Source organism: Vidua chalybeata, chromosome 1 (assembly GCF_026979565.1).
Source record: "Vidua chalybeata isolate OUT-0048 chromosome 1, bVidCha1 merged haplotype, whole genome shotgun sequence".
NCBI classification, from domain to species: domain Eukaryota; kingdom Metazoa; phylum Chordata; class Aves; order Passeriformes; family Viduidae; genus Vidua; species Vidua chalybeata.
Window position 1 is genome coordinate 147,864,595 of NC_071530.1, and position 27,729 is coordinate 147,892,323.

The following is a 27,729-nucleotide window of genomic DNA, read 5'->3' on the forward strand; positions in this document are numbered from 1 at the left end:
GTCATTTAATTTTCCCAAAACAACTTTTTTCCATAAGAAGCCATGTGAACAAGTTGTTCTCCTTTGCTTGCTGCAGTCTTTTCTGTGTTTCTCAGCTCTCCCTACAGTCCTTTACTCTCTATAAGACCAAAAAAGCCTTCAGTCATTCCACCTCCACCATGCTTATCTTTTTTACCTTGTTAGAAATAGGAGACACTGAGGGATCTCTTGAGATCATCTCATCTAAAGAAGACTTTTCTTGTGTTTAGATTTCGTTGATTGAAATTGTTCCCATTCCTTCTTGTCCTGTCAATGAATATGACTAAGAAGATTCTGGCTCTGTCTTCTTTCCTTCCTCCCCATCAGATATTTATACATATGGGTAAGATCCTCCCTCACCGAGTCTTCCCTTCTCTAAGCTGAACAAGTTTTTTTCTTTCTGCTCTTCTTAATATCAAATAGTTGTTTGGGAAAAGTAAGAAAAATAGGAAGCTTTCAACAGGTTCCACATTCAGTGTGGGAGTTTTTGGTGGCTTTTTGTACAATTTCTTCTCTTGGAAGGGGACAAATGATGAGACCAGGGCAGGAACTCGCGGAGAAACCTAAGGCAGGTGAATGAAGTCAAAGCTGACATCAGGAGACACAGAAAAACACACCAAGTTATCATACCCTTAACAACCTGAGACTCTGTATTGGTACAACACTGTGCCAATATAAAGAGCAAATAGATGATGACCAGAACCTTGGCCAAGCATCAGGTAATTCTGTGAGACAGTAGCCAAGATCATGGTCAAGTCAGGGAGAGAAACCAGAGCAGGCAAGAGAAAACTGAGGATGGACATGGCCAGCAGGATGGCCCTGGAGTCACAACTAGGAGATACAGAACAAAAGGGTGAGCCAACATCTTGGCATTAGGCAAGACACCAGTAATGAGAAACAAGCCTGAGCATCCAAAAACAAAAGTCTGCAGCAGAGTTTTGGCCAGAAGATCCACTGAGGAGCCATGAACAAGCAGTAGGACAGCCCCAGTTACATAAGGAGTGGGAAAAACCACCAGCCAGATTCTGGGGCCAGTCCTCAGACAGCTACAGAGCCCTGTGAGTCCCTCAGTGATCAGGTCCTTGACTGAAGCCAAGCTCTGGCTGCTAGGTTTGTTTGCTCACAGATGATGCCTCAACACAAAGAGGAAGAAAGTTCATAGTTGTAGGTTACAGATCAGAAGATGAATAGGCACATTTCCCAGACAGCTAATCTGGCACTTTGTAAAAGTACTATTGCTTGTATAAAAGAATACAAATCCTTTAAGCAGATAATAAAGTGAATTACATATATTACTCAGTCAATGATTTTGTATCTAATTATGAGATGCTGCTATCAGTTGCTAAACCTTGCTGGAGGTTATCTGTGAGCCACGACAGATGTTTTTGTTTGGTTTATTATTCCAGTTATCGGTTTTGTGCAGCTTTACAAGATTTCATTTTCTGTGAGCAATGACCCTATATGCAGCATCTCAGAGTCCTGGCATACAAATGCTAAAATGAACCAAATATGCAAACACCTTTCATGGTTATATCCATCTGGGTTCATTCCCAAATCATAGGAGTGTGAAAGTTACAATACAAAAGGCTGAAAATGTGAAAATCCTCCTTGAATTCCATATTTCAGAATTGTTCAAAAGGAATTTTCTTCATTTCAATCTACAGATTAGGGATGTTTTACTTCTAATTGTCCTGGGTGATAAAATATTCTGCTTATTTTAAGAGCAGCAGCAACAACAAATAAATTGGTGTAATCTGAGCAGATGGAAAGCCGTCATAGCTGGTTGGTCTGGCTTCACTCCTTCAGTCTTTCTGAGAAAACAACATCAGAAACAGCAACAACAACAAAGTTCTTCAACCCTTACTTTGAAAAAGGAATTCAAATGGACAACTCTCTGTAATCTGTGCTAATTTTGTCCAGTGGTTAATTAGATTAATCCTTAAAAGCACGCCTTTCTTCCCTGTTGGTTTTTGATGTCAAGTAGCCACTGCCTTTCAGCCTACCATGACCCTTATTCAAAGACCCTTTACCAAGCTTTGATTTCCCAGAGGTTCCTATGGAGAATGATCCCTTCAGTTGTTGGCTGCTTCTTAATTTTACCTGTCTACACTGCAGTTCTTGGATTTCTCACCCTTACATTTGCTTCACAGATTTTCAAACTGTCATTCACTCCATTTCTACCTACTGAATTATGGAAAATAAGGCTAGACACAGCAGCAGTGGTTACTGAGCTGTGTGATATGAAGGTTATCAGCCCATACTTGACAGTTCTTGTTTATACTCTAAGAATTGCTCAATTTTTCATAGTATCACCCAGAACCCGGAGATCACAGTGAGACAAATGAAATAGGTTTCTTACCATCCAAGTGAAAAAGGTTTATGGTTTATTCCTATCCACACTCAGACCAGTTATACATATCCCAAACCTAAGATGTCTTTAGCTGGCTGCATTGAATCAGATCGCTGATCATGACTCTATTTACCCTTACACTTGATATCATTTATGGACTCTAGAGAAAACAGTTTTCCTCTCATTATATCATATTTTTATATTTTTTTAAATTGTATTAACATGGAGAAAGAGGGGGAGGGAAAAAGAGCACATCAATCCTGTTGGTTCCAGGATGAAAAAAAAATATTGCAAAATCAAGCAAATGTAATTCATAGGATAATCTCAAAAATGCAGTGAGATGAGAAAAAGAGCTAAAAACAGAATAAAAAATAACAGCCCTCATCCATAAGAAAGAAAAGAAGTATTGATTTTTTTTTAAGCTGAAGTTCAACCCAGCACTGAGAAATTTACTGCAAAAATGTTAATGATGACAATTCAATCTATGGCTTGTAGTTACTCAGTGAAATTATGCACTCACTCTTTTCAAGGCTAATGCTAGCAGGGCTCAAGTGACAATCCAAAGAAACATTTGTGATAAACTGTGACACAACTGGCAGCCTTAGGTCCTAAAAGACTCTGAGGGCTGACTCCATATTGACACAGGATTAAAAACTGCTCATTCTTCTAATAGGCCAGAATCCATATTTGCTAACTGGTCACAGCATCTACCAACTAGTGGTCTCTTGTCTTTAGTAAATTTCTATCTCAATGGGAGTGAGATATTCAATATTCCCTTCAGAAGCTATTTATGTAACCCTAAGTTCTTCTGTGAATATCTTGATACTGCTCCTCAGAACCACTGAGCTACACCAAACACAACTCATATTCTGCCAGGATGGAGCCTGTAGTTCCTGCTGAGACTCCTGACCACGTTGTGCATATTCTGTGCCAGCTGAACTGAAACAGCTGCTCAAAAGCAGAAATTTACCTGTAGGTACCAGTTAACTACTACAAAGTTAACCTAGAGGAACCAAATAATGTAAGGCAGAGGTTCAGATGAAAATAAAGTGAAAACCTAGAGTACTCACTCAGTTTTCTGAACAACAGGAAAGCTTCCAAGCCGTACATAGGCACTCTGAATCCCATCTTCTTTCATTCCAAAAATCTGCTTCACACTGAATGAATCCATCAGGTCAAATCCTATGTGTTACAGAAATATTTTAATCATTATAAAAGACATTAAAAAGACATAAATTAATAAAATACATTAATCAATCCTGTGCATTACAGAAATATAAATAAAATACATTAACCAGGTAGTTGGACATGCCTCCAATTGTACTCACATGAATCTCTTAGCCTACAAACAGCGCTTCAGAACTGAGTCTTGTTCTTGTTGGGAAAAGCCAAACAAAATTCTGATATGTGATATGATCTAATGCTCTCAGCCCAAAAACTCAAAACCAAGCTTAAATTCAAGCTGTCAAAAGCTTGAGCAGAGTTTTCCAGAAATCAGTAGCTATTTTTTGCAGTGACACAACATCCTGAAGATGCTGCATAATTCATTAACTCCCAGAAAAAATGCACAGGTGCAGACTGAAACATTTATTCATAGAGTAAGAGAAAACACAGAATGTTTTGGGTGGGAAGAGACCTTCAAAGATCATCTTGTTCCAGCCCCTCTGCCATGGGCAGGTGTGAGAGCTTGTCCTGGAGGGGACGGGCTGAGAGCTGACCACACAGCCAACAGTCAGTGCTTCAATGTCCCAGTACCAACACCGAGTCTCGGGAGAAGAGAAGTCACAACGGATGACACTGTGAAAGGAATCTGGGACTGACTGGGAGTGGCCATACAGATCAACAGCTCGTGATTGGCCAGAAGGCTTCCAGAACCTTCTATGAGAGACCATGTATATCTGCGTCAACCCCACTGTGGGGTCATCTGAAGCAGAATGTTATGTTTTGTTTTGCACCCCTTTTATTTATTTAATAAATATCTTCAGTTTTGACACTTCAGTTGCACCTGTCTCTTCTCTGTTGCTGCTCCATGTTGGAGCAGCTCCATGTTGCAGCACCATCGTGGTGCTACTGAGACCGGAGCATTCCCCCGCGCGCCCCATGGATCCTCCAGGCTGTTGTTCTGACCCATTCCTGGCTGCTCCGCTGCTGATCGGGTCAGAGATCACCGGCAGGATGATCCTAGATCAGGTTTCTTAAGGATTCTTCCCCGAGATCCGGTTTCTTAAGGCTCCATCCAGCCTGGTCTTGAACACTTCCAGGAATGGGGCATCCACAACTTCTCTGGGCAACCTGGCCTAGTGTCTGCCCACTCTTATTGTAAAAATTTAATTCTATATCTCCAATCTAAATCTACCCTCTTTCAGTTTTAAACTGTTGCCCCTTGTCCTGTCACTATGGGCCTTGATAAAAGGTCTGTTTCTTTCTTGCAAGACATTTTCATATATTGAAAGGCCATGAGAAAGTCCCCCTGGAGTCTTCGCTTCTTCAGGCTGAACATCCCCAACTTTCTCCAAATTTCTTCACAGCAGAGGTATTCCAGCCCTCTCATCTTTTTCATGGACCTCCACTGTGCATCCACTCCAATGGTCCAGGTCTTTACTGAAAACTCCTTATCCAGGAAACCTGACCACATACACTTTTCATATAATTTTAATACAACTTAGTCCAATCAATTTACCATTTATCATGAGTATTAATCTTGGTGGAAGACAGTTGCCTAAAGCTTCTGACTTTGTTCTAACAAGGTATTTTTAGCTCAATCTTAAGCTAAAGATTTAGTTCCATTTTAAACTTAAAGCTTAACCCACAATTGAGTCTATGCAGCTATCCAGAATCAATATGGTCCCAAGCCATAAGGAACACAGAGTTTTGTGGCATGAAGTCCCAGGTGCTAAACCCTGAGAGGGACAGTGGGGGTACAATGGTGCCACAAATGCATCCAGTTCCTGGAGGTGCAGAACTGTGTGGATGCAAACATCCTGCTTTTAGCTCCAATCTGGCTCCACAGGGTGCAAATCCAAACTATCAGCCACTCCCAGAACCAAACACACTGTGGAGTTAGAGGCAAAGGCACTGTAAAAGGCAGGTTGTGAGCAACTGAGCAGAGAATATGTGTTTTAATTTTATTCAGGCTATTCCAACATTATTTCCCCCTCACACATGCACAATTACACACATTAACTCCTGGTTTTGTAATTCCAGCACACAAATCTGGTGACCTAAGTGTAGCTTATTTGGATAAATTGCTTTTAAACTATGGCACTTCTTTAAACTTTGTTCAGTTAGTGAGCTCTTAAAACTTTTCTAGGATAGATAAGCATTTTTATGTGATTAAATTAAGCCTGAAGATTCTTGGGTTTCTTAGTCGTCCTCCTCAACCTTTCAGGCTGAAAGGCACTGCAGAGCTTGAAAACAACTTCAACAGGAAAAGGCACCAACCTAATGATATTATTCTTCACATTTATATGAATAAATAGTTGCAAAAACCTGTGTGGGCCAGTACCTAGGCAAATCAAAATAGCAAACAGCAAATAAAATGTAAAGCTTCCATAATTTTCTGGACTTTTTTCTGAAGAAATTACTTTTTCTGAGGAAATATAATCTTAATTGTTTGCAAAGACAGAAATGGCTGTCTGGTGCCAAGTTGAGCCCTTTAGTATCACAGTAACTTTCCTGGCTGTCAACAACTTTTCCTTTTTGTCCACTCTATTTTCAGCTATTACTGGGCATTTGGGAAGGCAAATAAAGCAGTTAAAGTGCTCCAGGGCCTCATGGCTGCACCTCATAATCACCTCTGCAGCAACTCCAGTGATACACCCCTCTGACACACTGCAATCAGCCACGATTGCAGCTGTAAATCAGGGTAAACAGACCCCACCAGAACATGAGAGCTCCCTCCTGGCTGTCACAAACAGCTCCGTGATTTTTCCATAGAGCTCATTCCACCACGCAGTACATATCCCTCATCCACAGCAGCCACAGGAGCTGAGGGAAGTAATTGAGTGCTGCTGGCAGGAGGAGATCACTCTGACTGGGCAAGGAAATTGTTAATCATTCACAGGAGAGGAGCTGTGGATGGAGAAGGCTGAAATGCTGCCCAGGTGACATCCTTATGTCCAGTCACCAGAGGCTCCAAGCTGTGAAATCCTGCTCACTTCACGGGTCTTGTAAAGCTCCCTTGCTAAAAATGCACAAGTGCAAGGTACAGTGACAAGAAGTTCCTGCCAAGTTTTCCCATCATTAGCTCAGACCCAAAGCTGCTCTTGTTATCTCTGACAACTTAAATGAACGTTCACATCATGAGCAACTCTGAAGCTGTGCACACTGGTATGCTTTTCCAGTGGAAACAAGCATCAGATTCAATCAATCTCTTCTTTTTTTCCTGAATTTCCTATGAAAATGCACTTTTAAAAGCCTATATAACACCATGAAACATAAACATGGCTATCAAAACTACTTTGCAAACAGAATTTGGTGTAATGAAAATAAGTCATTACAACATAATCCCATTTACATTTAGGATTGGATAAAGTACAAAAGTAAATCATAATAGGGTTTTTTTTTTCTTTTATTCAGACTATGGATTGGCAAATTCATAGTCTATGACTATGGATTGGTAAATTGCTTTCTCTATTTTTAATTAATTGGTGAATGAGGATGGCTCTTTGAAAAATTAAATGTAGATCCAGGGAAAAGTTAAGTCCTTAGGTGTGTCACACTCAAAAGCAAAGGTTTTTTTACTTTAATCACACTATTAATTTATTCTGTGCCAAATTTAAATATTGCCCAGCTGGTGAGATAACCTCCACTCTTGGATACTCTATTTACAACCAAAGCCCTTAAAGGTAAGGGACACTTTTTATTGGAAGATTTCAAGAAAATTACAAAATTTTGTCATCAGGCCATACACTAAAAAATTAAGAACTCTGCCAAGAATGAGATGCATCTCACCTAATTTTAGCTGTCTGAAAAGGAGCCATATGATGGATGCAGGTTTCCTCAGTTTCCTTGTGAGTCAGCAGAGAAATTTAGGAGTTATTAAGACAACTCGTCTTGAAGACAGGCTGAACCCCTGCCTGGAGTGCCTCCTTCCTTTCAGCAAAAAGGGAGCTCATACAGACAGGAATTTTTACTGAAGTTGTCTAAGATATATTCTGCTTACAGGGAATGCTATCCATTTTGTGCAGGGAGTAAAGCAGAGGTAAAGAGGACAAAAATGTTAACAAATCCCAAATAACTTACATTCACATTGCTTTGTTTACCATCAGAAATGCGTAAAGGTTGCAGATTTTTAAATTCAGCTTGATTAACCAGCTATGATTTTCAAAATCTCTTCTGAAGAACAAAGAAAGAAACAAACCTAAAATATTATTGTTTGAGCTGAGAAAGTACTCAAGGCAGATTACCCAAGTGGAACACACAAAGAAGCAAACACACCTTGGCAAACCTCCAAATGAATTTGTGAATTAAGGGAACCTCTATGACTGTTTCAGCTGAAAGACAAGCAAATATATTATTATCATCACTATTACAACTACTAGTAGTATTACTACTGTTAGTACTAATATTACTACTATTATTACTGTCATTTTGTTTACTTTGTGTGCCTGGAAGCCCTTTGCGTGGATTATGTTCCCTTGACTTTAGGAAAGGAACAGGGATTGTGAGGGAGACAGCATGGAAGTTTTAATTTTGACCTTTTAGCCTTGAATTACAATATTAATGTAAAAAATAAGAAATGCTGTGATCATTTCTGCAACACCTGACCAGGACATTTCACCCAGCAGTGTTTGTTCACTAACAGTACAGTAAAAACTGCTTAATGAGATCTTTCCCCAAAGAGTTAAATGTGTCACACAGCATTTCTCTGCTGGAGTTACAGCAGAAGTAATCTCTTCTTTGGTTTTCCCATCACCAAGGAGGCACCATATTTTCAGTAGCATATGGAAAATGAGATGCCACATGTAACTTCCTAGTCTTCTCTACAAGTGAATGGAAAAGAACAGACCTGCCTAAATTAGCAAGAGCAAAGATGCTGTTACCTCTTGCACCATGTCCAAGCACAGGGTGAAAGATAGGATTTTCCTGTTCTTAGCTGCTTTGATTTAAAAGATGGCTTTTTGTATAGCAGGGCAGGTGTGGTTTCCCAAATGGCTCATAAACTGCTTAATCAGTAATGCCATAAACATGGCATTTAATAAGATGCTCTTTGATCTTAAGCCTCTTACTTCATTAGACCTTCTAAAACAATATGTGGCCACTGAAACCCTCTAACATGATTACATCTCCTGAAAGCCAGCAGACCCTAGTCCATATTAAAATTAAAACAGTCAGCTGAAAGAGAAGCTCAGATTTGTAACAGCATACTTGGCTTGAAAAGTAATTTCTTATGCACTGCTCTGCTGATCAAATCAGCCTAATGTCTCACTTCTTGAGAGTTATGACCCCCTTACAGGAAGCAGCCTGTTTTCCAGAATCAGAAAACACACCCAGATATTTCTGTTGCAGGGAGAAGATGGCAAAACTTGGCACTGGACAAGTGATACATCATCTAACTGCAACATGCAGCCAGATTCTCTTTTACAGGACAAATGTCCACAGTGCACCCAACACCTGAAAGCATGGCCAAAGGGTGATCCAACAGCTCTGTACTCATTCTGTGATCCTACAACGTTTATTTCAAGATTTTTATCTGAAGACCTAACTAAAGGGGTTGGTTGCTCTGAATATGGGCTGTATTTTTCCTGGCTCCATTAAGGATCTTAGATGGGCAGCATGGTGGAAGCTGTTGTGCATGTTGAGATTTTCCTGACTCTCCTGTCTTCAGGGCAAAAAAACCCACAAAAAAAACAGAAAAAGAGAGCAAAAAATGTAACTTCTAATAGCCAGAAAACACAGCAGTGACCACATTTGGAAAGGCTTCTCAAAGCAGGACAGAGTCATTGACCTCTCGTTTTGCCAAAAACAGCTTTCTGAAAAAAGTCTCTCACTTTGTGTTCCCAAGGATCCCAAGATAACACCCACATGAGGAACAACTGGGCTACTTCTAATTGTAAAAGTTTTTGGTGAGACAACAACCTGGAGAGGAATGTGAAAAGTGGTTGAGAAAGGGATCAGGAAAGGCACTGGACATCACAGCCTCGAGTGTGGTGTCTGGAATTTATTTACTACAGTGGATTGCCAGCCATGAGCACTAATATCAAACAAAGCAGCTTTTGCAGGAAATGCTCCATCCTCTGCTGTTGTTAAAACTCCCAGCTGAATTATCAGCCTTGTCTATGCATTGATGAAGTGCCACCAATGGCCACGATCAGGGGAGTTGTCATCACCTGCTGCTTCACTGACACTTCTGAAAACAGCAATCTGTGCAGCCTCTGATAAAATAGCTCATGCTACTTTTACTGGAGGATGGTCAATGGCACTGAACTTTATTCAGTGTATGAATTCCTATGGAAAACAGTAACACCTGGGAGGCTTTCAGCAAATACATGAACTTGTCTAACATCTCTGCACTCTTGAAAGTTAAGTTTTCACAGATTTCCTGTGCCCAAAGGGAAGAGCCTGTATGCCCTCAGTGAACCTTTTAACTCCTCCAGTGTAGTCTGCAAGGTTATTGCCACTGTAAGGAGCCCTTGTTTTTGTTAGCTTAGTTCATTTCTGTTCTAATGTATAACCTAAAAAATTAGGAAAAAATAAGCTGTCATGGCATAAATTAAGGTTACATGCTGTATTTAATGTCATAGGTTTAGCAATCATTCATGCAAGGTAGAGTGTAGATGAGGTTATTTTTTTCCTCCTGTATCTAAACATTTGGCATCCTTGTCTTCCACAGTGCTCTATGCTGAAAGTAGCTATTTCTGGACAGCCAAGACGTGGTTCAATTCAGGGCTGGAGTAGAAGAGTCCGAATCCCAAAGGAGAGACCATTTACTTTATTCAGCATGTGTTGCTGTTATTGTTACAGAAGCCATTATCTGCTACAGTATTTTTGCTCTTCCTGACATTTCTTCCTTCACAGGAAAAGAAATCCTGACAAGAGCTGAGCAAGTACCAGATTTTAGGCACATTTTTAAGATTGCACTGAAATATCCACCTCAAAAGATCTTCGACTACATCTAATCTAAGCCTACTTTCTTCTTGTTTGAAGCCACTTCCCCCTGTCTGATTGCCACAAGCATTTTTCAATGTCTCTCTCCAGCTTTCTTCTCGGCCCTCTTTAAGTACTGAAGGTTGTAAGAAAGTGTCCCTGGCCCTGTCCCTTCTCCTGACTGAACATCCCCAGATTTCTCAGCCTGTCTTCACAGCAGAGATGTTCCAGCCCTCTGAACATCTTTATGGCCTCCTCTGGACTTTCTCCAACAGTTCCATGTCCTTCTTCTGTTGGGTACCCCAGAGCTGGATGCAGCACTCCAGATGGGGTCCCACGAGGATGGAATCGAGGAGCAAAATCCCCTCCCTCAACCTGCTGCCAGAGGGCTTTGGATGCAGCCCAGCACACGACTGGCCTTTTGGGCTGCAAGTGCTCATGGCCAAGACATGTTGAGCTTCTCATCCACCAGCACCCCCAAGTCCTTCTCCTAAAGGGCTGCAATCAATACATTCTCTGCCTGGATTTGGTCTTGAGCTTGCCCTGATTCACGCACAGGACCTTGTACTTGGCTGAACTTCGTGAGGTTCAGCCCCACCTCTCCAGCCTCTCCAGGTCCCTTCCTTCCAGTGTGTGACTGCACTCACAGCTTGGTGTGCTCGGCAAACAAAGCTGAGGATGCCTCAATCCCACTGTCCGTGTCACTACAAGAATGTCAAACAGGGTCAGCCCCAATACCAACCCCAAGGAACGCCACTCACCACTGGTTTCCACTTGGACATCGAGCCACTGACCATGACAGTTTGAATGCCAACCCATCCAATTCCATCTGTCCAATCCATGTCTCTCCAATTTAGGGACACGCATGTCATGCAGCACAGTGTCAAACGCATTGCACAAGAGGAGGTGCATGAGTCTTGCAGCTCACACTGCTTAGACCTGTGCCATTGCAAATGTTTGTACAAATTTTTTTTCCAACTATCTCCGGCTATCAGAAAAAATTACTTCCAAAGGCTTACAAAGAATAAGAGTTCTGTCTTCTTGCCCTGTTTATTTCACTGTATTCTACCTCTCAAGCAAAGATGGAAAAAGAAGCAGCTTATTTTTGCATGGGTAATTCAGCTCTCCCAGCAGATTGATTCATCATCATCAGTCAGCAGTGGTTCCCTGACTTACCCCCAAAACATTAAAGACTGCATCTCTGGAGGAACAAACCAGAGATTTATTGGCTGCCCACAAGCCCTGCATGAAGCACTGCAGTGGTGACTAAATGGGTTGAACAGGTCACTTAAAAAATTAGTTAGCTAAATTTTACAAGAAACTTGCAAGGAAATTTTGGAACTATAAAACTTTCCAGAGTCCATAGATTAAAGGTCTCAAGAGTGCTTTAAAGAGATTCTAGCTATTAACCTTTTTTTCCACTGATGTTCCAGCTGGGATTCAAGCAACACTTCATGCTGACCCAACTTTCTTCTCACCAGATCCCCACATTCCAGTAGGGAGAGCAGCTAAGAGCTTAAGCTAATGATGCGGTTTTGCTAAAGCAGATGGAACAGGTCTTACCCCAGCATGAAAGAGGTATCTTCCAGCAAGCCTAGTACCTTCTAGGTCATACTCAATAAGGTGGCTTAGAGCGCATTTTAGATGGTCTCAGTTTTACAAAATTTATATATCAGATTTACCCCTGCTACATGATGCCACCACTCAGGCTTTTGGTTTACTGTTCCTGGTTTGCTTACTCTCCTTCACAGTACTGGAAGACACAATTTCTACTTTTCCTTGGCCACAGGAAAGGAACAAGACACAAGAGTCCCATGCAGATCACAAAAAGGAGTTTGATGTCAGCTGGAGCACCAATCCACATTTGGGATTATGAGGAGCAGAAACGTTACTTGAGGTATACAATGGAGTTATACTTCAAAAAGGAGCAATCTTCCAGAGGCAGTGAGACAGGTGAACAGGTATTTCAGTCATTGAACTGAAATATGGGGCTATTCTTTCAAAAACATCAGTCTAAAGTTTCAGCCAAAACAGAGGGGAAAAATACAGCACTTGGTATCTTTGCACAAGAAAGAAAAGATAACACTTCAGGAAAGATAAAACAAATATAAACCAGTAAGAACATTATGCCAAATATAGGAGAGAGAATTAAAAAAAAGAAGCAAGTAAGTGAATACACAATCCTAGCCACCCCACCTTGTGTAAAGACTGTTGTAATCTAACCCCCAGCGTGCTGTAAAAACAGGAAATAAATTAATGTATACAGCAGCTGCCTCTGAGGCAGCACCTTTCAACACCTGATCCCATGTTAATAACACACCGCTTTGTGTGGTGAATTTTTCTGTTTATCTACATCTGTCCCCTGCTTCTCTCTTACCCTTCTGCCTCTTCAGTTTTCAAACAGTTGCAAGTGGCATATTGAACAACACTGAAAGCTGGTTTTGACACTGAACTCTTTGGCTCATTACTGAAGGCTTTTCTTGTGTTGAAGTCATCTCCATTTTCTCAGTAATGGACGCTCGGCTTGGTGCCACAGGCCCTCTTTCAGCTCCTTCCTGCTCCAGTGATTTACAAGATTAAACAGGAGTTCATTACTCCTTTGATGTCCTTTGTGTGCCAGATAGGCTTGTACCAGCTGAATTACCTGAGACTATTTGAATTAGGTTCTGGTTTTAATTAGTTCCTCTATTTTGAAAGCCTCTTTTGAGTTCCTCAGGTGTCAAGGTGCTCTGTGTTCCTCCAGAAAACCATGAAATGGCACATGTGGAAAGTCATCCCTTGGGATAGCAGTGGGAAGGGGAGGACCTCAGTACAAGCAATTACTTTTTATTTTTAGTATTACTTTTAAGGTAAGAAAATATATTTAAGGAAAAGCATCTTATTAAGACCTGCTAGATTCTCCCTGTAATGCTGCCTGGGCTGTAAGAAAACTCCACCAATAAGCTGTTCATGAAAATAAAAATATTCCCATTAATTTTAGGTGTGGTGAACAAGGCGTAACATGAAAGCAGGTAGGGACTACTCTTTAGGAGACTGTCAAGGTTGCTTATGCCAGGTGACCAGTACAAAACAGATTAGACCTACCCCAAAACCTGTGCACTGCTGTCATCAGAGACAATTCTCATCAGACAGACTAATTTAACTCCAAGAATTAGGAATATTTTGCTCAGATTCTATATATGCCTTCTTCCTCTTATGTGTCCACAATAACCCGAAAGCTTGCACTGATGAAAAAGTCCATGGGATGGTTTCTGAAGGAGAATTAATTTAAAATATTTGGACTGAAAAATATCTAAAAGTATATCACAGTTAGACAACCTATTAGTCTTTTTATAGCCAAAGGATTAGTTGCTTCTTGGGCTATGAACAGTCAAAATTGAATTTATTTCCTTTTCATCAATCTCAAATGCACTGGAATAAGAAAACTACCTAGATTGTTTCACTTCTGGGAGAAAGCAAATACTACCAGTCAAAGAATCACTTCCATGTGCATGATTAACTCTTGCTAAACCTTCTTTGTGAATGCAGATGTCAGAATTTGTCACTGCCGGGACTCAAACCAGAGAAAGGTTTTCACAGGGACTGCTCTGCTGTTACCAGTTTACTTCCTGCAGAAGCACATTTTAAAGTAAGTTAAGCTTTCCTTCTCTATATTTCCTGTCATTTTTGAGAAGCTCAGCCAGGCTACCTGCTCCAGCACAGACCTGATGTTATCAGATGATTCACAGTGTCAGGAATCCACTGAGATCCATGGTCTTTGTGTAACAGCTACATCTCTGACAATATTAAGAAAATGATTAATTTAAAACATGCTTTTATCTAATTCAGAGAACTCACCCCAGCTCTGTTGGTGTCACCCTGGTTGTGCATACTTTAGAGGAAGCTCCAGTATTTCCAGGCTCCTAATCCCAATACACACTTTGGTGACTCCCCACTCCCTGTTGGGGTGACTGTGCATTTTTCACTCACCAATTCTTCAGTTTCCTGTAGAAGGGAAATTCCTTGGCACACAAACCCTAAAGAAGCCAAGGTTCCCATGTTGGATAACTGGTGGGTCTGGACACTGGGCATGCACAGTTTACAGCCAGCCCACAGGACTGCAGTGGCTATGCTTAGAACCACAAATTATTTATTGGTAATTATTGGACTGCTTGACCTGTTGTGTTTTTTTAGAGTTACTGGATATTAAAATATCCAGCCTTTGAACACAAGTGAACCATTTTTCAATCTCTGAAAAACTTCAAAGACCTTTTAAATGCAGTGATCTAGGCCAGAGTGTTGAGATTAACTATTGCACAGTAGAATGGTAGAATCACAGAATTATTAAGGTTGAAAAGATCTCTAAGATTTAGTCCAATCATTAACCTAACACTGCCAGGTTCATCACTAAGCCATGTCCCCACATGCCACATCTACATGCCTTTAGAATCTTTCCAGGGGTGACAATTCCACCAGTTCCCTGGTCAGCCTGTTCCAATGCTTGATCATCCTATCAGTGAAGATATTTTCCCTAATACCCAAACAAAACTTCCCCTGGCACAACTTGAGGCATTTCCTCTGGTCACTTGTTACCTGGCATGAGACACTCCTGTGACTACAGTTACAGGTCAGCTGTTCTTTTCCCTGCTTGCTTCTCAGGAGTTATATCCAATATTGCCAGATGTCTGTAGGTCAGGAACTCAGTTTCAAGTTCAGCTCAGACCAGTTTCACATTTTCTGGGGGACTTCCTAGAGAAACTGTGGGGGGGAGGAGGAAATAAGAAACCCTGAGCCCTATCCCATTAGCACTGCCTAGTGATGGGTCACTGAAAAACACAAGAGCAAAGCGACTGTGCCACGGCACAGCAAAGCTTCATCCTTCTGCCTCTCTCTCCCAAATGTCACAGCTGCTTCAGTCCTGCCTGTGTGTGCATAACTCCGAGGATGGAGAGGAGAGTGGTGGTGTCTGCACCAAGAGCCAGCTCCACCAGCACTGCACATGGGCAGTCTCTGCTGGTGACCGCTCTGTCTCTGCATCCCCTGTCCCAAGGCAGTGATCCCTCACAAATCTCTGCAGCTCTTCATGGACTATTCACTGGCACCTTGGGGGCTTCCCAAGGAGACTGCCAAGTGTAAAGGGAGGGCACAATGCCTGTCACACAGGCACCACAAATACACTTTTTTTCCCCAGGAGGACATCAGTCGAATGCTCTCATCCTGCAGGTCCAGCAGCCTGGACACTCCAGTTCTCTCATGCTACCATGTGCTTTAGTGGACAAATATAAATAGTCCCAGGGATATTGTAATTAGCTAGAGAGTCACTGGCATCTCTGGAATGTGAACCCTGTGCTGCAAACCACAGGAACTGGAGACACACTGACAGCTAAACACAGCCACTGCAGTCTGTAATTGTAGGGGACTAGTTTTACAACCAGTGCCTTCCTCATAAAATGCCCAAACACCCTTTATAGAGTCACAGAGAAACACACAGGTCATAAATGTTTTGGAATTTTGGTCATTTTCACATGGAGGTTTTGGAGTCAGAGAAGAGAGTTGGAGGCTGAGGTCAATGTGTGGTACAGCCCATAATGCAGTTTCTGCTGTTGTTCACACACACAACTGTGTCACTACTTAGGAGTTAAAGTCAGGGCTTTCATGTTCCTCCCTTGCCTCATTAACACCATCCAGTGTGGGATGTTTAATGCCATGTGCTGGCTGGAATTGTCCTTCCCCAGGGTTTATTTTTCTTAGCACTCTGTGGAAATCACTTCAGGCCTTTCTTTACTTCCATGGCAGAGTCTCCTGAAAGCAGAAGCCAGTGTCTGTTGAGGAGTATTCTCTCCTCTGGTAATGTTCAGGACTAGAGCTCAGCTCATTCTTAATTCTAGGGATCATCCAGATTTCTGCAACCAAATCCCATATCCAGCAGGTCTAGTCTAAAATACAAATAACTCAAATGTGAAGTCTTAAAACCTCAAGTATAATTCATTTTAAATAACATACATATGTAGCTTTGATGCAATATTATGCTTCCTAAAAATACACAAAGGTCACATCTGCAGTATGCAAAATATTATCATTGTGTTTTCCTGTTTGGTCGTGACCCTTTCTTAAATGCTGATGGAATGAAAATGACAATTCAGCATAATAAGAGGTATTAAATACAAAAAGGGGGGACGGGGTGTTATTGAGCATTTTAGGGCAGATGAGTTAAACCCTCTTTTGTCTGTATTTCTCTTCCAAAAAACCCATTTGAAACATAGTGCCCACAAGAATGCTCTAAGGATTTTGTTTAAACCATTATTAAACATTAGTTTAAAATATCAGACTTCCTGGAAGAAAAAGTGATATTCTAAGCAGATTCCTTGCTTTCTTCCAAAATTCCCTGTTTATTTCTAATGCATTCAGCAACATATTCAGTGTTATATTCTGAATTCACATGTTATGTACTGTTAAGCAGATGCTGCTTCACTTCACTGACAAAATTTTCTCAGTAGTAAAGCTGCCTATATATTCTTGCTCATGCAACCCTTCCTGAATGCTACAGCTGGAGATTTCTTATTTAAATGCTTTGAGACCAGAGAGTCAGAGAGTACAAACCTCTGCTCTGAGAGGACTCAGGACTATCCATCACCATTTCTTTGTCTCCATTAGTACTACTTCACCTCTTGTCCCAGTGCTTCATATCTCTGACAGCTTCAAGCCTTCTTCTGATGTCTTGAATATATGTCTTAAATAGCTGATAGTCATTTCCTATTGCTGCCTTTGTCCTTCAGCTTGAGTGGTTCCCCTATCTCCCTCCTGCTGTTCTCCTGATTTATTAGCAGAGAGCAATATTATCTCCCCTTTCCACCTGCACACTGCAAGATTAACCAAACACAGGATTTTAATTGCCTCTCTCTGGCTCCTGAACACACTAAGAACTCCTCAAGGCTGAATCGATCTTTCCTGAACTAAGGAGGTCTGAGCAAACTTTTCTAGATGAGCAGCAACCAAAAGCCCTGTCCAGTCTCAGGAATTCTTCCCTTCTCTACCTTGTCCAGCTCTACAGGACTGTAGATATACAAACATTTGCTGACTAAGACCCCGTCAGTTCCCACAGGAGGAGTTTATAGTTTATAGTCCTGATATTGATCCATACCTACCAAAACAGGCCTTTTAAACTGACCAAGTTAGTTGGAAAAAAATCCCTGAGTTTTGAAGCCATTGATCCCGATCCATAGAGTGGAAACTCACAGGGGAGATTAGACCTAAAACTAGACCCTGAAGGACTTCATCACTGCACACACTTTAACTCATTATTCCTTTCCCAGAAACTTCATTATTGTCTCCCTGCCAGGCAGTTTCTGTCTCACTTACATTTATTTATCTCTACCTTTTTTCACTTTAGCAGTGACTTTCAATGCAGTACTCAACAAAAGCAGATAGATGAGATTTACTTAGTCCTGTTTGTCTAAAGAAAAGAAATCATCTGTCTTTTAAAAGGAAAATAGCAGTTTAGAGCATTGGCTCTCCTCCAGATCACAATGGGTTTTTTTGATGTAGCTATTTGATTCTGCATGGAGCCACCCTCATTCCTATTCTCAGCCTCTGACTTAACAAAATCCCATGAATCTTCCACCTCAGCCTCACCACTGTTTCCCTTTATCTCACAGAGTTCCTCCTTTTATAGCTCATTTTATGTTTTAGCTTCTATTTTTACTTCTGCTGATACAGAGTGACTCAATTCATCCACTTAAGTGCAAACAGAGAACTAAATGTACCAGGTCATGATAGAACTTGTATGCAGGTAGAGTAGACATGAAAGGGCTGGAATTGGTGATGCCCTGTGTGAAACAATTATCTGTGCCTTCTGCTGCTGCATTTCACCCAATAAAAATATAAGAAAAAAAAATCCTCAGAAAGATTTTTGGCACTCTGACCCTCAGTTCTGAGGTCTTGTCCCTCTCTGAGAGAGGAAAAGGTGTTAAATCTAAGAAGATTTTAAATACCCTTTTCCCTGTCCCCAAAATGAGATTTACTGCAACTTTTACTCCATGAGACTGCACTTTGTGTCCATCTATAAACAAGCCTGTGCAAGATATAGCTCTGAAATTCAGTGTTAGGAGCCTGCTGGGCAAGGATCAATTCTGGTTCCTAGTGGAGCACAAGGCACAGGTGTTAAATGAAATCCTTGCACATATGAGGAGCTGGGTGGCAGAGGAACAGACTCCCCCTGTGGTGTCACCCACAGACATCCCAGAGCTGGACATCCCTCCCAAGTGTGAGGGAGCAGCACACAGGCTGTGCCTCAAAGCTGAAGAGCAGTCCCCTTTGGGGTAGAACACAAAAGCCTTTCAGCACAACACATCCTTTTGGAATGGGAAGCACAGCACAGTGGGCCAACTGAAATTTTCCTGTTTAGCTGGAAGAAGGTAATGTTGTTCTGTTGGAATCAGACCCAGGAGCCCAGAGACTTCAAAAATGCTATAGAGTAAGTGAGGAGCACATAAGGAGTGGAACAGCACTTTGATTTACATGATCCATCTCCAGCAGCACAACAATCTTTAGCAGACCCAGACTATCTCTTCCATTTTTTCCAAGGAGGAGGCACACATTTTCCTGATCACCAGTAACAAGATGAGAAATAAATAATTTCCCCACCATATTGGAGCAGTCAGGAGCCTTCTACAATCCTCTGTATTGTTGGTGAGGGACTGAAGTTGTCACCTTTAACTAAATGCTGTAACTAATTTGTTGTTAAGACACTGAATGCAACAGTAAACATTTACAGTGAACAGATATCCCTTAGGTCAAATAAATGACAGCCCTGAATGATCAGCCTGATCAGATGTTGCAAAAAATTAATTTCTCCTTAAACATAGTGGGTAAAAAAAAATCACTGTGATACTGAAAAAACTGGAAGAGTGCCCAGAGGATCTGTGAAGTGTCCATCTTTAAAGAAACTGAAAACTCAATTATACAAGGTCCTGAGACATCTGATAGAATTTTAAAATGGGCCAAATTTTGAAGGAGACCCTATTTTGAGTGGGACTTTGGACTAGATGATTTCCTTAGGACCCTTCCAACCTGAACTAACATACAGATCTAAGAAAGCAAAGTCATCTTTTATGTTAACATTCTGCATATTGACTTCTTTCCTAGGAGGAAAGAGGGACTTGGAAGATAAAAGGAAAAATACCTCAAAAATATTACAGATGAGTCTAAGAGTCTATATATATATGTGTGTATATATCTATATATATATATATATATATACATACATATGTAAATATTACTGCATATAGGCATGTACACCTAAAGACTTTGGTGCCAGATCTGAATTGGGATTCCTGTCCTGTACATTGCTCAATAAAATATATGTTTTAGAAGTCAAATAAAAGCATAGAGTCTACTAGTTAGCACTTGAATCAAAATTCAGATAAACATGAACTGGAAATAGGAATCCACTTGTAGCTCCATTCTTCTGGAAAGAATCACATAGAAGGTGATCATCTGAGAAGGGACACACTCCTCCTACTCATTCTGAGCAGCAGCTTCCACTGCAGATAGGTTCATTCAGAATCAGGAGGGTTGAGTTGCTCTAAAGTTTGCCCAGCCCAGAGACAGGAGGACTTTCAGGACAGGTTAAGGTAAGACCCAGCAACAGATAGCAGTTCAAAATAGGTGTTTGGGGATAATGGGCTTGGGCCTAATGACCACAAAAGATGTTACCACCCAACATTATCACAGGCTCAGATGTAATCAGACTGCAGCCAAAATAAGCTGCCCACAGACAGCACAGTTGGAGCTGATATTTTGTGCAGGCAGTGAAAATCCTCCAATGAAAAAATTCTGAGTGAGTAGCAAAGCTGTATTTCTACTCATAATGAAGCTGCAGAAGAACCTTCAGCCTCCCACTGCAGTGAGTTATGTCCTTGGGTCAGTCACAATTATTCCCAATGCAACCTTGATGGGCATCTTTTCCCTGCCAACAGCTCAAGCAGTCTTGGGAGGCTAGAAAAGAGGCACAGTCCCTGCAAATATGTAATATTAAGTCCTTTAACTGGCTGAAAAGATATATCAGACCTCACAGAAAAGCAGAGCTATCACCAGACTGTATTTCCCCTTGATCTCTCACCAGTGCTTCAGAAAATCTTTTATTTATATAAATGCACACATAAACCTTTCTCCAGTGGTAATTACCACTGTGCTTGGATTTCCACAACAATCACAGATCAAATAAATGGACATTAAAACTCACTAAATGTGCAGCAGTGAGAAAAAAGTGATCTCCAGGACTTATTGCACTCCACTAAGCTCCACTAGTTTTTTAATTTGATGCCATATAAAAAGAAAGTTTGTGATTAATTTGGTGTTGGTTGTCAACAGATAACTCATTTGGAGCCCCACAGTTTCTAATACACTTCTTCACCACTGAACATGTGTTGGAATAAGAAAATTCCATCTAGGAAAGGTGTAATGAATCAGAGCACCGCACAAGAAATGTACAGTTATGTTATTTCAGTTCCCAGAGGGACAGCAGAAAAGTTTGTCTGTTTACCTGGGATCTCATCAGTGCCCCCATTGGTGTGTTTGAACCGGTCTCCTTCCACGTGGACATTTGGACACAGGACATCTGAAAAGCAAAAGAACCAGTACAAAATTATCCCAAGGAAACACATCATTTTGGAAGCTGCAGAACTAACAACGGCTGATCTTCCGGGTTTTGTTCAGAACTTTCACGTGGCACCTCAGCAATAATTCCATCCCAGGCTCTGTCCATCCTAAATGCCCTTCCTCTCCCCTATAGCATAACTTCACGATGGACAAGAGACCCAGTACACTATGTCTGGTTTTGAGCCCCTTTTTTCTGCCTGACCAGACAGGAAGACAGAATAGATGAACTGAGCCTTTCCATCAGCTGGTACAACACTCTGGGTTTGTGTTTTTCTCCTGTCTGTAAATCTGCATGGAAGTCACAAAAAAAAAAAAACTTAAGGAAATACAGAATGTGCTTCCACTCTCAGCCTGGCTGGAAGGGAAGTTCTGAAAAGCCAGCTGATGGTGGGGTGCTGCCCAAACTTTTCAGAAAGGACAGGTTCTACTCTGGAAAACCTCCCTGACTTTGTTCAAGCAGAAGTTGGAGTTAAATGACTAAAACTTTGCAGAATATCCACCCCTACACATATGTTTTAAAAAGTCATGAAAATACCCAGTCTTTGTCAGCCATTTCTCATGCTCCCAATTAGTGTCAACACAATTGGAGATAAATGCATTTCCACAGAGAACTGTCTAGGTATCCACCCTTGTCCTGACAAATCTTTAAAACAACTTTTATTTATGCTTTCTTTTCCCAGATCGATAGCTTATTGCACTCTTGTAAACAATGAGGACAGGTAGCTCAAGGGATCAGTTTAATGAGAAGAACTGGTGGTGATATCAGGTCTGTACATTTTCAATATTATAATTATAACAATAACAAAGCAACAACAATAGTAACAACAACAATAATAAATATATATCATTATATGTATAACACTGGACTTATTAGCAAGCCATAAAGATGATCTGAGGCCTGAAACACCTCTCCTGTGAAAACAGGCTGAGAGAGCATGGGTTGCTCAGCCTAGAGAAGGGAAAGACCTTCAAGGAAGACCTGATAACATCTTCCACAAATTAAAAGGGGCTTTCAAAAAGTGTAGAAGGGACCTTTCACATGGGCAGACAGTGATAGGAACAATCTTTTATTACCTCTTAAAGAACTGTAGCCTTACTTTTGCCTGTATTTTACAAATGTCAATGCTCCTTTTGACTCCTCCCCTCCTGCCTGCATCTAAGGAATGGGCATAAATAGCTGGCAATGGAAAGAAGTTTATTGCAATGCTCAATTTCCAATGACTTTCCAGCCACAAAATAATTCACAGAGTCTCAAATGAGGTTGGTCCTTTCCCATCCCAGTTATCAGCACAGCTCTGTATGTCCAAAGGAGCAGAGTGCTGGACTGACAGCACATCCATCAGTCCCAAGGAGCCACCAGGTCTCATTGCCACACCCAGGGCTGCATTGCTGGGAAGGCAAGACAAAAGCTGCCCTCCTTCTGTTGGAGCCTTTCTATGAAACCCCTGACACAGGTGAACATTCTGGTGTCAAAGAGCATTTACGCCCATTTTTTCTGCTCCTGCCAAGCAAAACTCTGAGCAAACACTTGTTCAGAGGATTTGCAGCAATGAGCACCAATTGACAATGGCAGAGACAGTAAAAAAATCTGCACTGCAGCTGAGGCTCTGCTAATTTGTAAATCTTTACAGATTTACAGAAGAGAAAGTACAGCTGACTGACCTGAGCTTTCAGCCTCTGCTCCTTTTTACATCCTCTGTTTGCAGTTGCCTTTAAATATGTATTGTTTAAAATTTCTTTCTTGTCTGCAACCTTATATAATATTCTGTCAATCATTTTCTTTATCCAAAATTTTTATCAGCAAAGATTTTGCATTTATATCCACGAGGTTCATGGAAATTTTTAATAGCACTAGAAGTGTTAAATATCCCTTTACAGTTGCACCAGGAATGATGACTTTCCACTGACACCTGCTACATGAGATCAGTCAGCTTTTAATCCATTGTAGAGCACTACTTTCTAATGCAAATGCAATTCAATACATAGTAACCATGCCTAAGAAAAAATGTACTTTATTAAAGAACAAATGTATTTTATCAAGGTAGTTACCATATCAACCAAACTGTAACTCTGCAGAAGAAAATTAGTTTTGTTAGTAATGACCTCTTTCTCATAAAATTATAATTCTTGAATAGGGATACATAATAATTCCTTCTCTGTAATACTTTATTCACTGGTTTCAATATCAAATATTACATTTTTTGTGAGTGAGATCAGGCAAATTGCTCTATACCTATACATATGGACCATTTTTTCAACTTCTAATAGCCTTACATTATCATAATTTCAAAGGCCCATCATTAGAGGGACTAGGAAGCTCTGTGTATGTAAATTTGCAGATGACACCAAGCTGAGTGATGCTGTTGACACACCTGAAGGATGGGACCATCCAGAGGGACCTGGACAAGCTCCAGAAGTGGTTCATGGAAATCTCATCAGGTTTAACAAGACCAGGTGCTGGTGCTGCACTTGGGTTGGGGCAACCCCTGTATCCATCCAGGCTGTGGAATGAAGGGACTGAGAGCAGCTCTGCCCAGAGAGACTTGGGGGTGCAGCAGGTGAGAGGCTGGGCAGGAGCTGTCCATGTGCACTGGCAGTCCAGGAACCCCCATGTCCTTGGTTTGTAAGAGCTTCTTGTTGAAGGAAGAATTTCTGAAAATAATTTAACTGCAGATACCCCCTTTTCTGTAAGAAAATCACACTGAAATCTGTTTGATGAGGAGGGACTTAAGCCTTGCTTCCAAATATCATTTTTTTAGAACCTTCCCTATGAAAAAAAAATCCCAAAGCCCTCAAACATTTTAAATGCAAGAGACAATATGTCCTACAGAGTATATGTTCTGCAAAGAGACGTCAGAAGAACATGTTGACTCCAGAACATTCACTAACACTAAAATAACATTAAATAACCTATTGCAATTAAAATGTAACAGTTGGGCTGCAAGTTTGGAAAAGTGATCTGATTGTTTGAGTGTCTTTGCCTCCAAGCCATTTCAAAAGAAGTTCAAGGAAATGGGATAGAAAACAAAGGGGAAATAAAAGAGAATGAGAAAGGAGGGGAGAGAAAAGCATGTGGGTGGAGAAGGAGAGGGAGAAGGAGAGGGAGGGGGAGGGGAGGGGAGGGGAGGGGAGGGGAGGGGGAGGGGAGGGGAGGGGAGGGGAGGGGAGGGGAGGGGAGGGGAGGGGAGGGGAGGGGAGGGGAGGGGAGGGGAGGGGAGGGGAGGGGAGGGGAGGGGAGGGGAGGGGAGGGGAGGGGAGGGGAGGGGAGGGGAGGGGAGGGGAGGGGAGGGGAGGGGAGGGGAGGGGAGGGGAGGGGAGGGGAGGGGAGGGGAGGAAGGGAGGAAGGGAAGGAGGGAGGGAGGAGGGAGGGAGGGAGGGAGGGAGGAAGGAAGGAAGGAAGGAAGGAAGGAAGGAAGGAAGGAAGGAAGGAAGGAAGGAAGGAAGGAAGGAAGGAAGGAAGGAAGGAAGGAAGGAAGGAAGGAAGGAAGGAAGGAAGGAAGGAAGGAAGTCCTAAAGATAGAGGGAAGGGAAATGGCAGTATTATATCTGTTATAGCAATTCCTGGCTAGGAATGGTGTGATTCTGCTGCCCCTTAGGGCTTTCTATAGAGAAACCTTCTCTGTAAAGTGACAAACACGAATCCCCATTGCCAGCTTTCCATCCTTGTGTCCATAGGACTCTACTGAAACAGTTTCTTACTTTTCATTTTAATTCTTTCAAGGATAAGCAAGCCCTCAGCTGCCAAGGGCTCCTCTGGGGACTGGTGTATAATGAATGCTGAACATGTGTAGCTGTCAAGTTTCACAAGAATAAAGTAGAGAGGTGAGAATGGAAACACAAGAAGGTTAAAGCAAACATTATTTATTATCATGTTTCTTTTTTTTTTTCCCTTCCAGACTGAGAATTTCAGGATTCCAGAATCTCAGCAGCACATAATGCATTGGCAGAGATTTAGATACTCTGAATCTCCATCATTATTCCATTCCCACAAGAGAAATTTTCTAGTTTCTCTCAAAAGGTGTGACACTCCCAATCCAAATATTTGAGTTGTCTCATTCCCTGACATTGAAGTTTAGCCCCTCATAATCCTGTCCATGAATAAGAGAATGCAGGGCAAATGCAGATTTCCCTAAAAGTTGTCTCCCAAAATTTTACAGGCAGAAAAGCTTTACAGGCAGACAGCCTGGTAAGAAAAAGAAATTTGGGTTAAGGGGTGGGTGGGTTTCATATTCTTACGTGGATAGTATTGCAAATTTTTTCTACTTTGAAATAATTTTCCCATTGGAGATTGAACTTAAAGGGGAAGGGGCCTGGTGAGAAATTTTTTTCTTAAAGTCAAGAATATTTCATGCAAGTAGTTTCTCAGAGGAGCTTTCCCAGAACCCATTAGCTCTGTTCTTTAATTACGCAGGCGGTTCTCTTGCAGCAGTTCCTCCAGCATTTCTAATTCCCTGCAGTCAGTTGATGACTCCTATATATAGTACTACCTTTATTTGTACTTTTCTTTTATAAAACATTGCACATAGACCATTTTATAGCCTGCAAATTTAAGGGTTTTTTCCCCCTCACTCTTTTAAATGTGCTTCTTTTGAAAGAATGCCTCCACTCTCTGCTCATATTAACTGAATATTTTTTGGCAAATGTTTGTTGTCAGATATTCTTTCACTGCAAATAACCCAATCCATAAAGTGCCACCCACCATGGAAACAAATTTATAAGGAAAAACGTGGCATTTTTTTCAGCTACAGTGGCAGGCGGCCCTGACAGTATAATGATACTGCAATAGTGTCTGTACTAACATTATAATTTGTAGCAAGGTGTAGGTACAACAAAGCATCACAGCAATTATATGATTACACCTTGCAGTTTAATGCCTTGTGCAACTCTCCTTTCCTTTTGGAAATCACACTGAATCTTCACACCATGGAGCCTGAAGTCCATCAGTGCCAGGAAAATCACTTGTTTGTGGCTGCTGAAGCCAAGGTTGATTCAGTCTTTTTTCCTTCAAATAATGCCTACATTGATGCTGGATGAGGTTTCCATATTTGCTCTCACACAAAGGCTTTCTGTCACTATAGTGATAGAATCAGAGCATCATGGAGTGCTTTGGGCTGGAAGGGACCTTAAAGATTCTCTGTTTCCAACCCCTCTGCCATGGGCAAGGACACTTTCACTAGACCAGGTTTCACAGGGCCCCATCCAACCTGGTCTTGAACATTTCCAGGGATCTAGCATCCACAGCTTCTCTAGCTAACATGTTCCTGTACCTCACCACCTTCAATGTGAAGAATTTCTTCATGCTATCTAATATAATTCTACTCTCTTCCAATTTAAATCCATTACCATTTTTCTAACACTACAAACCCTTGCCAAAAAACCCCTCTCTAGTTCCCTTGTAGAGCTCATAAATGCTCATGTGAAATGAAAAGGGAATAGCAAACCCTCACCACCGCACAGCTTTCAAGTAGAGAAAACACAGCCACAGCCCACCGTACTCCTGATAAATCTGTCACATTTTTCCACTAAAACATTATTCTGAAAATGCACCAGTGCCCAGCTGAACTGCTCTCCAGGCTCCCCTGTCTGCTGAAAAAAGTCCCTGACTTCAGTGGGACTCTGGGGACCTGTGTCCACAGGGCTCCCTCTCCTTTTCCAGCACAGTAGCCAGAAAAAGTGAATTTCTGTGTGACCATCCATTCAGTGCTGGCATGGCTCAGCAGATGGTGTGTTCCACACAGAGAGTAAGCAAATTACTGCAGGGCATTAAACCCCAGAGAGCTCCCATGCAACACTCATTTAAGGTCCCAGGCAAGAGGACACTCTTCTTTGAAAGGCTCTTTCTGTAGAATGGAGAAACAGGGCTCCTTCAGAGAGCAATTCAGAGCAGAAACCCAATTTAGGTGCCCTGATGTAGCCCTGAAAAAGCCACTTTCTTCCCATTGTTTCTAGGGGAAATCTAGGAACACACAGTTCCCAAATTAGACATCTATCGAAGGCACCAGAGTTACATCCATCCAATTAAAACAAGCATGGTTGGATGCATTCCTGGGCACTGAGGCCAAGGCATGTTCAAGCCCATATCTATGCTCACAAATGGACTTAGCCTCCAAAACAAGATGGCTGCTGACCAGGAATACTCCCTGGCATGTTGGAAGTACCCATGTGGGCCCCAGAAATGTTCTAGTGGAGTGTCAGCTTGCCTGAGGCAAAATGTGCCAGACCCCAGGGAAGAGGAGTACATTCCACTGCCCTGGAATGCTTCTGGCCATACTAGTTTAGATATAGCCCATAAACATCATCCTTTGCTAAGAGTTCTCTAATACAGATCAAAAGCAACAATGTTAATTGATTTTATGGTCACAGGCCACCAATCCTTAAATGCGTTCAGTGCAAATGGGAAAGTGGGAAGGGGGCTGCATGCACAGCAAAGAAATACTGTATCCTGTTTAAATAGGGAAAGCAGGAATGCAGGGAGTTCTGGCATTTGCAAAGCACTTGAAGTCCTTTTGAAGGTAGTAAAGTAAATTTAATAAAAAAAGTTAAATTCTTCTTCTACATTTTTTTCCTGTCCTGTCTCACTTACACTGGAGCTCCACATTGGAGAGACGTGACAAATACTGTTTTCCCCACAATGT

General features: G+C 41.5%; 1 protein-coding gene across 1 annotated transcript in view; it reads right to left on the bottom strand.

Moving 5' to 3' along the window:
- The window catches only part of COL22A1 (collagen type XXII alpha 1 chain), a 198,468-nt gene that overhangs the window by 143,555 nt on the left and 27,184 nt on the right, over positions 1-27,729 (bottom strand). The window contains exons 2-3 of the mRNA XM_053944725.1: positions 20,979-21,053; positions 3,439-3,550 (exon numbers count right to left, since the gene is read on the bottom strand). Of these exons, the coding sequence (XP_053800700.1) occupies positions 3,439-3,550; positions 20,979-21,053 (187 nt within the window). The remainder of the gene's footprint in view (positions 1-3,438; positions 3,551-20,978; positions 21,054-27,729) is intronic.